Source organism: Astatotilapia calliptera, chromosome 1 (genome assembly GCF_964374335.1).
Source record: "Astatotilapia calliptera chromosome 1, fAstCal68.1, whole genome shotgun sequence".
NCBI lineage: Eukaryota > Metazoa > Chordata > Actinopteri > Cichliformes > Cichlidae > Astatotilapia > Astatotilapia calliptera.
The window spans coordinates 38,504,332-38,518,192 of NC_137422.1; the positions used below are offsets into that span (position 1 = coordinate 38,504,332).

The window sequence follows — 13,861 nt, forward strand, 5'->3', positions numbered from 1 at the left end:
AGTCAGCACCCAAACCACGAAGTTCAAACAATGCAGAGGTAAGCAGTTTCTGTAGACCAGGGAGATCAAACTCATTTCACATCATGAGCCACACACAGCTTTGATCTTAAGTGGGCGGACCGAGTCAAATGGCTTTTTCTGTGAATGAAAAGAAGTTTAACTACACACGTAATCCCTGAGATTTCTTTTTTTTTTATTTGCTTATCAAGAGATTATACAAACTTATATACATTGTATTGTATGCATCTTACATATTTTCTCAAACATTTCTTTCCCAATCATTTTAACTTTTTCTTGTTAAACAAAAAACAAATTAAAATACAAAAAACATCATACCAACATAAGAACAGAAAATTGAGGAAAAAAAGAAGAAGAAAACGTGAGTAAACTAGAAAAAATGTTAAATAAATAAATAAAAATGAATAAAAAACAAAATAAAATTAAAATTAATAAATAAATTAAAAAATAAAAAATAAAATAAAAGAATAGAAGGGGGGGGGGGGCTTAAATCCTATGCCTACCTTACAAAAGAGTAAATTTCAAATTCTTTTCAATCTAGTCGCAGGTGGGTAAGTTGAATTTTTCTAAATACTAAGGAAAAGATTTGAGATATTCCACAAAGGGTCTCCACTTGTGGATAAATTTTGCAGAACTAACTTTCACTGTGAGTGAGATCTTCTCCACCCTCAAGAATGTCCGGACAGTATTACAGTTTTTCTCAGTCGCTTTGGTGCATTTCTCACAACAGAATTAAACATTGCACAACAGTTAGTTCAACCACCACAACATGTAGTCGTTTTGGCACAACCCTGTGGCGGTTTCACGTTCACTGCGTCCAAAGGCAAATGCCTTTGGACATGAAGCAGTTGAGTGAGTACAAATATCTAAAGAATGGTCACGTTTGACTTCCTATTCATCACTATCTCCTTTCTTTCATCATGAATGTCACAATTATTCATACTTGTACCGGCTGAATAGTCATTGTCCTTACAACTAATAGTCTTCATTGCATTGCTTGTGTCAGTGCACTCAAAATTGCTGAACAGCTTGTCAAACGATTCATACACCCATTTTGAAAACCCTATTTTGGAGGAGTTCCCATGAAAATCTCCATAAACTACATGTCTCAGGTGAACCTTATCTCACACTAATGAAAATTGGTGTGTGTCACTCCTACTTGCAACCAATGAAAAGCCTCTCCTACCCAGTCACAGGTGAACCGCGGCACAGCATCCCCCACTCCACAAGTACATATATACTGTAATGTAAACCAACAGACAGGATTGGCATGAGGTGCATACTGAATCTACAAAACAGCAGAACATGGAACGTCAGCCTCGTGGAAGAGGAGTGAGGATCGGTGGAGGACGAGGACAAAACCGGGTGAGAAGAGGCCAACCACATAGACACGTTCCTGACGAAATCAGGGCAACACTTGTGGATCATGTGATAAACCATGGCCTCACAATGGCCGAGGCTGGTCGAAGGGTGCAGCCAAATGTTGGGAGAACTACTGTAAGTTCTATCATCCAGACATTTCGTCGGGAAAACAGGTGAGCACACCGTAATCTAGTTACAGTATGCAGCACAAACTAATTTGCTCTGCACTTTCATAGTCATACAGGAGACTTGCATTAGGACATGACCTTACAGATCCTTACACATAGACGTACTGTAACTGAAGCGCAGACTTGGCCCAGGTGTGGCATAGTGTGCTGTGGTACAATACAGTAATGCTGTAAAGAAAGGAGTTTTGAATGATAGTCCTGTGACAATCACTGTAAGCATGTTTGCGCTTACATGTGTGTGTTTTCCCATCTGCATCTCAAAAAGGACTGCCAGACAACCTAGAGGAGGTGGAAGAGGTCCACTTATGACTCCGCAGCAAGAGGAAAGAATTTGTGCAATGGTGGCTGCAAACAACGCTTTGAGACTGAGAGAAATACAAAGAACTGTCGTAAACGATGACACCATCTTCGGAAATATTCAGTCAATATCAATTTCCACCATAGACAGAGTCCTCAGACGGAATGAAATGTCCATGAAGCAATTGTACAGAGTGCCATTTGAACGGAACAGTGATCGAGTGAAGGAGCTCCGTCACCAGTATGTACAGGTAACACATGTTCGCATATGTACCTCTGTTCACTGTAACAGTTTAGGCCATGTACTCAACCTACATTTATGCATGTTACTGTAATCCTATGTACAATTCCAACTGTACAATCTGTTCTGCCAAATGCACCATTACAGACCTGTCTGATTCTCATCCTTTGTAAAGCATATCCTGGAGTTGGAGGCCAGGGAACCCCTGCACATGTTTGTATATCTTGACGAAGCGGGATTCAATCTCGCAAAAGGCAGACGGCGTGGACGGAATCACATTGGAGAAAGAGCCACCATTGATGTCCCAGGCCAACGAGGAGGGAATATTACAATGTGTGCCGCAATCTCAGAGAATGGTGTTCACACCCATATTCCTCGTATTGGTGCATACAATTCACAACACCTGTTGGCTTTTCTGGATGCTCTTCATAGGGACCTGATCCCACAAAATGGAAGGGATGATCCTGGTGACAATCGGACAATGTATGTAGTGGTTTGGGATAATGTAAGCTTCCATCACTCTGCTGTAGTCAGGCAGTGGTTTGCAGCACACGACAGGATGCTTATGGAGTTTCTTCCTCCTTACAGTCCATTCCTGAATCCAATTGAGGAGTTTTTCTCTTCCTGGAGGTGGAAGGTATATGACAGGCATCCACATACCCAAATGACCCTGCTAGCAGCTATGGATGCAGCTTGTGATGACATCACAGCAGAGTCCTGCAGAGGGTGGATTCGACACTCCAGAAGATACTTTCCCCGATGCATCGATAGAGCTGACATACGCTGTGATGTTGATGCAAATATGTGGGCAGACAGACGGGAGCGTCTAGATATCAATGATTGATATGCAGCAGTGTCTGTTTTTCAGTTTGTTTTTTTTGAGTCGTAACTACTGCAGTGAGGTTTACTGTCTAGGTGAGTTTGTTTGCTGTAAAATGTTTGATTTACTGTATTTCCCCAGTTTGCACAATGCTGTGAACAGTTTCAATTAAATATTATCAAGAGTGCATATGGAGTGTCTTGATTGTCCTTTACAATTTATGGTTTTCAACATGCCATGCATGCGGTCCGGACTTGACATGTCATTGGGAAGCACCTACAAAGACATCCGTCACAATGGGAACATGTTCAGACCATGTGATTTTGTGACCAAAGGTGCTGGTCTAATGACTTGTAATTGTGACAGCCCTGACACTTTGTTTGGTATCAGTACTTGCTTTTGATGAATGTATTGTCTGTTTTGCTCAAGGGATTTGTTGTTGATGCATTGACAACTTATTTTGGACACCTGACTTTTCTTTTTGATGGAGTGACTCACTTTTGCAAGTTATCCACCATGTTTTGCAGTTTGCACTAATTGTTTTGAGAAGTGCCTTAGTAGTGGTGGAGAGTTCAATTCTGTTGTGAGAAATGCACCAAAGCGACTGAGAAAAACTGTAAACAATTGCAATGCAATTGCTTATCGGGGCCTGGAGCCTGGGGCTTGCTCGGGCCACTTCGGAGGTGGGGTGCCCCCGGCCTCTCGGCCTGGGGCTCGGTCACTCAGGCACGGCTGGCTGCCGGCGGAGCTCACGGGCGCATCACTGCAACCCCCCCTGGCTTCTGCTCCGCGGCTGCTGAGTGAGCCCTCATCTGGGACTCTCCTCAGCTCTTTCTGGGACAGTGGCGCAGCTGCCCCTCTGTTGGTCTTCCTTGGTCTCTTGTGTTCTGGGGGCCTCTGGATGTCTGGAGTTTTGATCTCCTCCATACCTGCTTCATGCCCTGGAGGACGGGGCTGTGGCCCCCCCACACCCTCTAGCAGATTATTACATGAAGGAACCTTTTAAAAAACAAAAAACAAGCGCGTCCATGCTCACAGGTGTACACACGGGTGATCACACCCACAAACTACACCCTTTTTGGCTCCTACCTCAAAGCACACTGTGTTCTGTTGATCTTATGTGCTGCACAATAATGTTTAATATTTAGTATTTACTGTCATATTCCCATATATCATTGTGATGTTGTTTATTCTATTACTCTTGTTCTCTTCTGCTTGTTTTCTTTTTTCTTTCTCAGCAGGTGACCCAGGTGATTGATATATGCATTTTTTTTTCTCTGCCCGTTCTGTTGGTTTTTGTTTTTTGCCCTTCTCCCCCGTCCCTCTTCTCAGCTGTTTCTCTTTCCCTCTTTCTTTCTCCCCTTCTTTCCCCCAGTCAAGTCTGTCCCGTATTCAGTAAGTGAAAATAAAATAAACAATAAAAGGTGAATCAAATGGACCATTATGGCAAGGCTGGGATGGTCAGTTTGGTAAAGTAAATCCGTTGGGCATCTTTCTTTGCCTTTAGACAACAATTCTGATGCAAAAGAGCCAAACGGGACAGGCGCAAAAAAAAAAAAAAAAAAAAAAAAACCAATTGCAATGCAGAAGTAAAATACAGCGTCTAGCAAGAAGAGAACAAAAAGCCAAGATCTCAGTTTGCTGGGGAGTTATATATATATATTTTTTTTTTCGCTTTTTTTTTTTCTTCCTTTTCTAAAAAAAAAACAACAAAAAAAAAAAAACTCCTGGGTCACCTGTATGGAGAGAAAGAAAAACAAAAAAAAACAGGGGAGACAGCAAACAACAAAGAGCAACATAATAATAAAAAAAAAAAGCACCATCACAATAAACTAGCTAGTCATAGATATCAATAGTTACTAAATAATAAACGATATTGTGCAGCACGCAAGATAGACAGCGCACAGTGTGCTTTGAGGCAGCAGCCAAGAAAGCTGTAGTCCGCATCTGTGAATACCCATGTGTACACCTGTGTGCATACCTGTGTGGATCAGCATGCTTGCATTCCAAAGGTTTCTCCATGTAATGATCTGCTAGAGAGTGTGGGGGGGCCACAGCCCCGTCCTCTATGGTATCAAGCAGGTATGGAGGAGATCAAAACTCCAGACATCCAGAGGCCCCCAGAACACAAGAGACCAAGGAAGACCCACAGAGGGGCAGCCGCGCCACTGTCCCAGTAAGAGCTAAGGAGAGTCCCAGATGAGCGCTCATTCAGCAGCCGCGGAGCAGAAGCCAGGGGGAGTTGCAGTGACGCACCCGTGAGCTCCGCCGGCCGCCAGCTGTGCCTGAGTGACCGAGCCCCAGGCCGAGAGGCCGGGGGCACCCCACCTCCAAAGTGGCCCGAGCGAGCCCCAATAAGCGGCCGCCAAGGAGTGAGCCGGTGTGTACCCGGACGCCCACCCCCAGATACAAAGAACCACCAACGCACCGATACCTGGGGAGTTATATTAAGACGGGTCCCTGGAACTCCAAATATGGCAATTAGAGGGTCTTCTCGGATCTGAATTCCAAAACCTCCTGAAAGTACAGAAAAGAAATCACTCCAAAATTTGATTTTTGATTAGGCCCAACAACCGTTGTGTCAGCAAGGAGAATTGGGAAATTTGGAAACAGTGATGAGACACAGTGTCTAATTTGCAAACAGAGAAACAAGTGAGAAGAAAGGTAGGCTAAATTTTGAGTATAGCTCTGAGAAACTAAGAAAGACATCATCTCTGTAAAGGGCTCTCATGGTTTTTATGCCTCTTTCATGCCACATCAAATTCATACGGAGCCCCGCAGGGGACATGGGAGAAAAAAAAATTAAGACGGACTTTTAGATAAGTAAAATCATCCGACCGAACGGTTGCAACGATAAGCTGTGTCCTCTTCAGTTCCAGTCCATTTAATTTCACATCTCTTCTCCTGTCCTTCTATTGAACAGTCCAGCACTTGCAGGCCCCCCATGTTCTCTTTAACAGCTACAACACTACTTTTCCCATACAGGTTAAATGGATATAGTCACTTCTGTTCACTATCGATCATCTCTTCACTTTCCAAAAATAACAAAAAATTTCCCCACATTTTTTTTTTTAAAGGAAGCATGTTTACCCTTTATCATAGACGTAAGTTTCTCCAAAGCGAGGGATTTTGACAGTGTCGACAACCAAGTTCTCAAGTGTGGTCTACTAATGGATCTCCATGATTTGGCTATGCTATATAGAAGATTGTGGTTTTTTGGTTAACTTTGCTCAGCTGGATTTCAGCGGGGAAAATTCCTAGGATGCATAGTTTAGGACATAGATTCAGCTTGACACTTGTAATATGCGCAATTACATCTAAAACTTCTTTCCAAAACTTTTGGATTTCTGAGCATTCCCACAGGCAATGCATCAGTGTGCCTTTTGACGTGAAAGCGCGTATCGCTCTTACTGTTAACAAGCAGCGGTGCTGCGGTGGGCACCTCGCCCGTGCCAAAGCACTCACAGGCAGAGGATAGTCCTCCCCCAGCTGCTAACAGGGCAGGAGATGTTCAACTATGCGTCCGAACTGCAAATGAATCACGCATGAGCGAAGCCGCTGCTCCCACACTGACTGTAACGCAATCAGTTCTTCTTTTACTGTTATGTTGTTTTGTGGATCACAAGGTTTAAAACAATTTATATAAACACACACACACTCACACACACAAAGTAACTCCACCAGAGTGCCAATTTCGGGTCACTTTTGCTGATCCAAGCCCGGATAAAGGAGCAGGGTTGGAATTGTGACATTAAAAAACAATAATTGCTAAAAAGGAATTTCATTCGTAATTCTAAATATATTCTAAATGCATTTAGGACGTTTTATACTGACTTTACGTCTCTTCCACAATATTCTGCTCTTGCTCTTGATGAAGGCGGTCGCACTTTTCTCCTCTCCTCCTCTCCCTTAGCTTCCCTGCTTAGCCTCTTGTGTCCTTGTCTAGTCTCGTGTTTTTTTGTATTACTTTTCCCTGGAACATTCTCTCACAGTCTGTTCTCTAAAACCTAAAAGAGGAATTATGGATTTAATCAACTGGTCCCTAAATGCAATTGACACCCCTTTCTCAACGAGAAGTTTGGGCTTGGGTGAGCCTGAGTGCTAAAGATATCGACCTATTCGGAACCATGATAACAGGGTCCTTGCTGATCGGAGCTGGCTTGGCCCTGACTTATCGAAGAATTAAGAAAGCGGAACCGGCTGTTCAAACCCCCACAAGGCTGCCCGCTGGGATTGAAACGATGGGAAGAGGCGTGAGTTTCTCAAAATGGGCTCATTGAGTGCAGCACGGATAAGATCTTGGAGAGGCTTATGGCTGCCGTGAATACTCAGAATAAGATCTGAGTGCAGACTGGATTACATCTTGGAAGGGTTCGCTCGGAATAACATCTCTGAGCGCAAATTGGATGACATCTTGGGGAGGCTCACTGTGGTCGTGAGTTCTCAGAATCGGCTCTTTGAGCACAAGAATGACAACATCACAGAGCGCAAGTTTGATAACATCATGGCGAAGCTCACGGCTCTCCAACGGGAGATTGAGAGTGTTGGACTGTTAGAACTGCTTTGAAATTCATATGAGTTGTTCGCACTAAAGTAAAAAGCACCATCACTTCATGCGGATACCCTTTCGGCGCCAGCTGCGGTCGCAAGGCTGGAGCCGAATAAAAACACCCTGATAACGACTGTGTTCAGTCTGTTCCTTCCCATTCCATGCAAGGGCACCTGGGTTGGCTGGAAGACTGTTTACTTAGCCTGGCAGGGCAAAGGACACTGTCTCAGCTGAACTATGGACACACACACACACACAGTGGGGCAAAAAAGTATTTAGTCAGCCACCAATTGTGCAAGTTCCTCCATAATTTTCACCAGAGGTACACTTCAACTGTGAGAGACAGAATGTGAAAAAAAAATCCATGAATCCACATGGTAGGATTTGTAAAGAATTTATTCGTAAATCAGGGTGGAAAATAAGTATTTGGTCAATAACAAAAATACAACTCAATACTTTGTAACATAACCTTTGTTGGCAATAACAGAGGTCAAACGTTTACTATAGGTCTTTACCAGGTTTGCACACACAGTAGCTGGTATTTTGGCCCATTCCTCCATGCAGATCTTCTCGAGAGCAGTGATGTTTTGGGGCTGTCGCCGAGCAACACCGACTTTCAACTCCTGCCACAGATTTTCTATGGGGTTGAGGTCTGGAGACTGGCTAGGCCACTCCAGGACTTTCAAATGCTTCTTACGGAGCCACTCCTTTGTTACCCGGGCGGTGTGTTTTAGATCATTGTCATGTTGGAAGACCCAGCCTCGTTTCATCTTCAAAGTTCTCACTGATGGAAGGAGGTTTTGGCTCAAAATCTCACGATACATGGCCCCATTCATTCTGTCCTTAACACAGATCAGTCGTCCTGTCCCCTTGGCAGAAAAACAGCCCCATAGCATGATGTTTCCACCCCCATGCTTCACAGTAGGTATGGTGTTCTTGGGATGCAACTCCGTATTCTTCTTCCTCCAAACACGACGAGTTGAGTTTATACCAAAAAGTTCTACTTTGGTTTCATCTGACCACATGACATTCTCCCAATCCTCTGCTGTATCATCCATGTGCTCTCTGGCAAACTTCAGACGGGCCTGGACATGCACTGGCTTCAGCAGCGGAACACGTCTGGCACTGCGGGATTTGATTCCCTGCCGTTGTAGTGTGTTACTGATGGTGACCTTTGTTACTTTGGTCCCAGCTCTCTGCAGGTCATTCACCAGGTCCCCCCGTGTGGTTCTGGGATCTTTGCTCACCGTTCTCATGATCATTTTGACCCCACGGGATGAGATCTTGCGTGGAGCCCCAGATCGAGGGAGATTATCAGTGGTCTTGTATGTCTTCCATTTTCTGATGATTGCTCCCACAGTTGATTTTTTCACACCAAGCTGCTTGCCTATTGTAGATTCACTCTTCCCAGTCTGGTGCAGGTCTACAATACTTTTCCTGGTGTCATTCGAAAGCTCTTTGGTCTTGGCCATGGCGGAGTTTGGAGTCTGACTGTTTGAGGCTGTGGACAGGTGTCTTTTATACAGATGATGAGTTCAAACAGGTGCCATTCATACAGGTAACGAGTGGGGGACAGAAAAGCTTCTTACAGAAGACGTTACAGGTCTGTGAGAGCCAGAGATTTTCCTTGTTTGAGGTGACCAAATACTTATTTTCCACCCTAATTTACGAATAAATTCTTTACAAATCCTACCATGTGAATTCATGGATTTTTTTTTCACATTCTGTCTCTCACAGTTGAAGTGTACCTCTGGTGCAAATTACTATTTCACTGCAGGGCAACCTGCACGTGGCGAATAAAGCCTTGATTGATTGATTGATTGATTGATTGATTGATTGATTGATTGATTGATTGATTGATTATTTCTCTCTCCAACAACCTAGGTTACAATTACATTAGCATGACCAATTAAGCAAATTAGGCGATGACATCAATTAGCGACTTTTAGGACAGCCAATAGCGATTTTCCTTACTGAGGAGTTGGCAACACTGGCAGTGTGACTCTGAAGTGCAGTACTGTATGTCGACGATGTCGACGAGACGTTTTGCACCGTCAAAAAATGAAATTGACTATTTGATTTCACCTGTCGCTGGTTATTTTTAGAACATAACACCCGCGATAAACGAGGGACAGCTGAGAAATATAACATTTGAATCCCTTTTCTCTTTTGCTCTGAGGCGCAGGGAAAAAATATCGACAAGTCGATGAACATCATTTACAGATATATTGGGTAAATGCCCGAGACATCTATAGAAATGTAAATCGCCACTTGATTCATTATTTGCTTAACTTGTTTTGGACCATAAACAAGGCACGAATAGGACACTGGAAACAAAGCTCCCCACAGGAGTTTCCGCACCGGAAGTTGCATATGCTAACGTGCACATAGTCAATAGGCAGTGATGAGTAGATAAGGGAGGCAGGTGAAAAATATGGAGAAATTGATTGAATTTCAAGTTTACACCAAATCAGGATAGGTGAATTTAGCCAGTAGGTCAGCTTATGAATATGCGAAGACCAGTAGTACATTATATAATTTGGTAGGGAAAGACCCCAATTAGAGGTAAACTGTTGTAATAAAGAGAGCCTCAATCAGCCAGGATCTCAGCAGTACCAAGAGTGACTGGGAAGATGATTTTAATGCTCTAGTAGGGGTGTATAATCTAAGTAGCTCAATGAGGGAGCTTGGCGCTATATTGTTAATGATTCGGAAGGTGAGCAGCAGAATTCTGAATTGAATGCGATACTTAACGGGAAGCCAATCTTTCAATCAAAGAGGCCATGGATCCAATTTTAAGGAGTAATAAAAAAAATTACAGGGGATATTTAAGAAGAAGATGCCATTCACCCTGACCACCTATACAGCTGTGATGAAGTAAGGAAAACTATCCACAGAAACCCAAAAAGCTGTTTGGTACCAGGTTGTAAACATGCTAAATTCAGAGTTGAAACAGGGTATTTTAACATAGGAGACCATGGAGATTAATGCACTTTATGAGCCAATCTTAAATGTCTGTAACAGGAAGTGCAGTCTGTCGCTCTTCCAAGCTCCTTCCATTTTTTATGACACGTGGTTGCTCCATGTGAAAACGCCGCAGACAGCTGAGGGGTTTCGTTCCTTTGCTGGAAGGCTCAGTGATGTGTAGTGATCCTGGTTCTTCATATGGCTCCTCCCACAAAGAAGCACGATCCTCTACAAAGTGTTCAAAGTCTGCAAGAGTTTTTGGTTGCCTTGTTTCTTTGTACAGCTGTTTCGAGTGTCTCTGTAGTCCTTTCACATCTGTTTGTGGTCAACTCATTCACTTTACAACATTAACTGCTCACTGCTATCCCTTTGGGTTAGTGGTCTGTGCAAAACGATTATAAAAATCAAACAATCCAACAAAATGCATCTATCTTGTATTGGGTGCCAAACAGCAGCACTTGCATGTATATTTGATTAACAATTCCTGGGTCTCGGGAGGTTTTGGCATGAATGATGGTGAAAAAAGAAAGGCCAACTTCACATTGGGGAGAAGTGCTTCATCTGTTTGTTCCTAGAAAACGGAGACAGTTTACTTCCCTGTAAAACTGACTTTATGGCCCACATGGCTCAGTCATAATGAAAGCCAAGCTGCATCTAGAGTTTAATATTAAAAAGAACCATTACATGCATTATTTAACCCGAGACCTTCGGAGAACAACAGGCGCACAATTCTCTGTTGCTTTTAATTTCCTATGCAGTTAAAAAACTTTATTTATGACTGCAATAAATGTCAGTGAGTCACAATGAAAATGTCCCAGCCACAGCCCAGACCAAAGGAAGCTAATTAAAACAAGTCCTGTAGAATCATGTATCTCTAAATTGTAGTTTGTCAAGCTCTAGCTTTATTTAAAGACAAAGGCATGCATTCCTCTTTTTTACTCGTTGGTTATCTTGCATCCAAATAAAATGCCAATAATTCAGTTGACCTCCAAATAACCGAAACCTGACAGTCTATGTTTCAGGGAGGAGGAGCCAGAAGCGTTTTCCAGGCTCATCCGACAACAGCTCAGACAATAAAACATGCAGAGAAACTCGGTGTTAATGATGGAGAACTAACCTAATAAATATCATGTAATCTTGTTCACAGCTATTTCCTGGTGAGTTCTGGCTGAACATCGATCTATCACTCAGAGTATTAAAACTTAAAAATGTCATGATCGTCTGGTTTTGGAGCCAGAGAACGTTTTGCTTTAGTTTAGCTTTCTGTTATTTATTAGTGCTTACATGTATTGCTTTTTTTTTGCATGACGCCTTGTTTGAGTTCTGAATGGTGTTATTTGATTTCATGTCCAGAGATCCTTAGGTTTATCAAGTGTTCCCATTCTCTTCCTCCAGTCTTATCTTTGCATTTTTTCTCCCTCGTTCCCCGTTCAGTTGTGCCTTGTTTTATTTTGTTAACTGTTGTTCTCTGTGTTATTCATGTTGTTATTCCGTTTTGCCTAATCGTGCATCACACCTGTTACTTCTCACCTTGTTATCAGGTGTTTTTTTAATTGCACACCAGATATAAAAACAATGCCAAATTATCAGAAGAAGGCAGCAGCAGGGTAAATTTCATGGTGTGATCCAGTTGAAGCTGTATCACGATTTTTCAGGCAGTTTGAACAAATCATTTCTGACAGCTGATTGACCTGAAGCAGTGTCTTACTGTGTGCCTGAGGTAAAATAGGATTACTTTATGTTTCCATGTCAGTGCAGGTTTTTGAGCTACAAGTGCACTCTTTGCCAGCTGCAGTGGTCTGAGTGGTCAGATTTGTTTATTCGCATGCAAAAATGTGATCTGAAAATAAATTATTGCAGCAAATTGCACATCCGGTGTGTAAAGTCCTTTTGTCTGTTCGGTGTAGGAGATGTCTGTCTGCTGTTGCGTATTCCCAGCCTCTGCATTCCCATTTCCAAGTCTACCTTGAGCTCTCTGGTTCGGTATTCCCTGTTTTGCTTGTTGGTTTGGAAATTCTTCAGATTTCCTTGAATTAAAGACATATCTGAGTTTTATTCCTGGCTCCAGCATCTTGCATTGGGTTACGCCTTTTTCTGTACATAGCTGAAATATGAAAGGAAAATAGATACACCTGTAACTTCTTCAGAATGAGCAACAAACCCAGGAAAAATATGATAATTTCTATTTATTTTTTATTTGTCTTCAGCTATTTTTTTCTGTAAATGTGATTCAATTTATGCAGTGTGAGCATTCAAGTATGCATTGCACTCACAGAAGCACATTATAGCATCACCGAGTCATCCCTAATGGTCCTAGCAATCTTTACTCTGTGAGATCTATGACTATATTTATGACAAATAAGCCAAACCCTAAAAAAATTTCTTCGGTAAAAATATTTTTTGACATGCACCAGCTAAACCGCCCTGATAACACTGACCTTGGAGGACTCTTTTCTGATAGCACAGGGTTATGGTTAGGTAGAGGGATGAACACGAGAGTTATGTTGTGTTATGTTAGGAGACTAAGTAGTATTTCCTAGTTGGTCAATGACTCAATAAAGTGGATAACACGAATTAGCAGTAAGGTGGCCTCCTGGGTCCAAACCGAAGACTCTGTGTGACTGATCATTTCTGCTGTAACTATTTCATTTATTTCACCATTCCCCAAATGTCCTAACCCCTGCTGAACGCTGGAATGAACGTCCTGTTCTGTCAGAAAGAAAATCAAGGCTGGATGACAAATCGCTCCTAAATCTCAAAAGTAGCTGTCGCTGGAGTTTTTAGATTGGCCGGTGATAAAGAGGAAAAAGCTCCGACATGTGTTAGTCTCACGTGAGGCCACGGCTGAGAGCGTTATGGTGTCATATGGTCAGAACTAGAGCAAAGCAGCATGTGATTGAGCCAGAACTATATGAGAGTGCAATGTTTTGTGTTTTTAAATCGTATCTATCTCTAATTTGTGACATGTGGTTTAAAGGTTAAGGCAATTAAGGCTTCACAGTGAAAGTCGTCAAACCAACAGGTGATGGTTCCTGTGTTAGTCTATGGGAAAATAAAATCAATACAATACCATGCACCCAAATCTGTTTCCATACTTACTTTGATGATTGTAAACTCAAAGACTGACATCCTAATGTGACATAAAGGGGCCTGTTGAAGTTCCTCTGTTTGTCTCTGGATTGTTGAGTGTCAGGTTTGTCAGATAAAGCAACATATGATATAAAACTGTTATTTCCATTTAGTTACTTCCCTTTCCCACAGCCATCTACCCTCTCGGCATTCCCGGTACTTTTTATCACAGCTTTCACTTCCCTTTTAATTACTTTTACTATCAGGTCACAAGACTCTAAGATTATAAGCCTGTTCAAGAAGTCACACACCTCATCTGATACACTGAGTTATTAAAATGGCACACGTAC

At 42.5% G+C, this 13,861-nt stretch overlaps 1 protein-coding gene across 2 annotated transcripts; it reads left to right on the plus strand.

The window, feature by feature from the left end:
- The first annotated feature begins 706 nt into the window (after window positions 1–706).
- Window positions 707–3,115, plus strand: LOC113023551 (uncharacterized). 2 transcript variants are annotated; one of them, XM_080300702.1, is made up of 4 exons: window positions 707–1,553; window positions 1,834–2,116; window positions 2,282–2,589; window positions 2,695–3,115. In XM_080300702.1, the coding sequence occupies exons 1-4, from the start codon at window positions 1,324–1,326 to the stop codon at window positions 2,948–2,950; spliced, it is 1,077 nt and encodes a 358-aa protein (XP_080156828.1). In that variant the 5' UTR covers window positions 707–1,323; the 3' UTR covers window positions 2,951–3,115. The 2 variants fall into 2 exon arrangements, with proteins under 2 accessions (XP_080156828.1, XP_080156824.1); XM_080300698.1 differs by having other exon boundaries at window positions 2,282–3,115.
- Window positions 3,116–13,861: the final 10,746 nt, after the last annotated feature.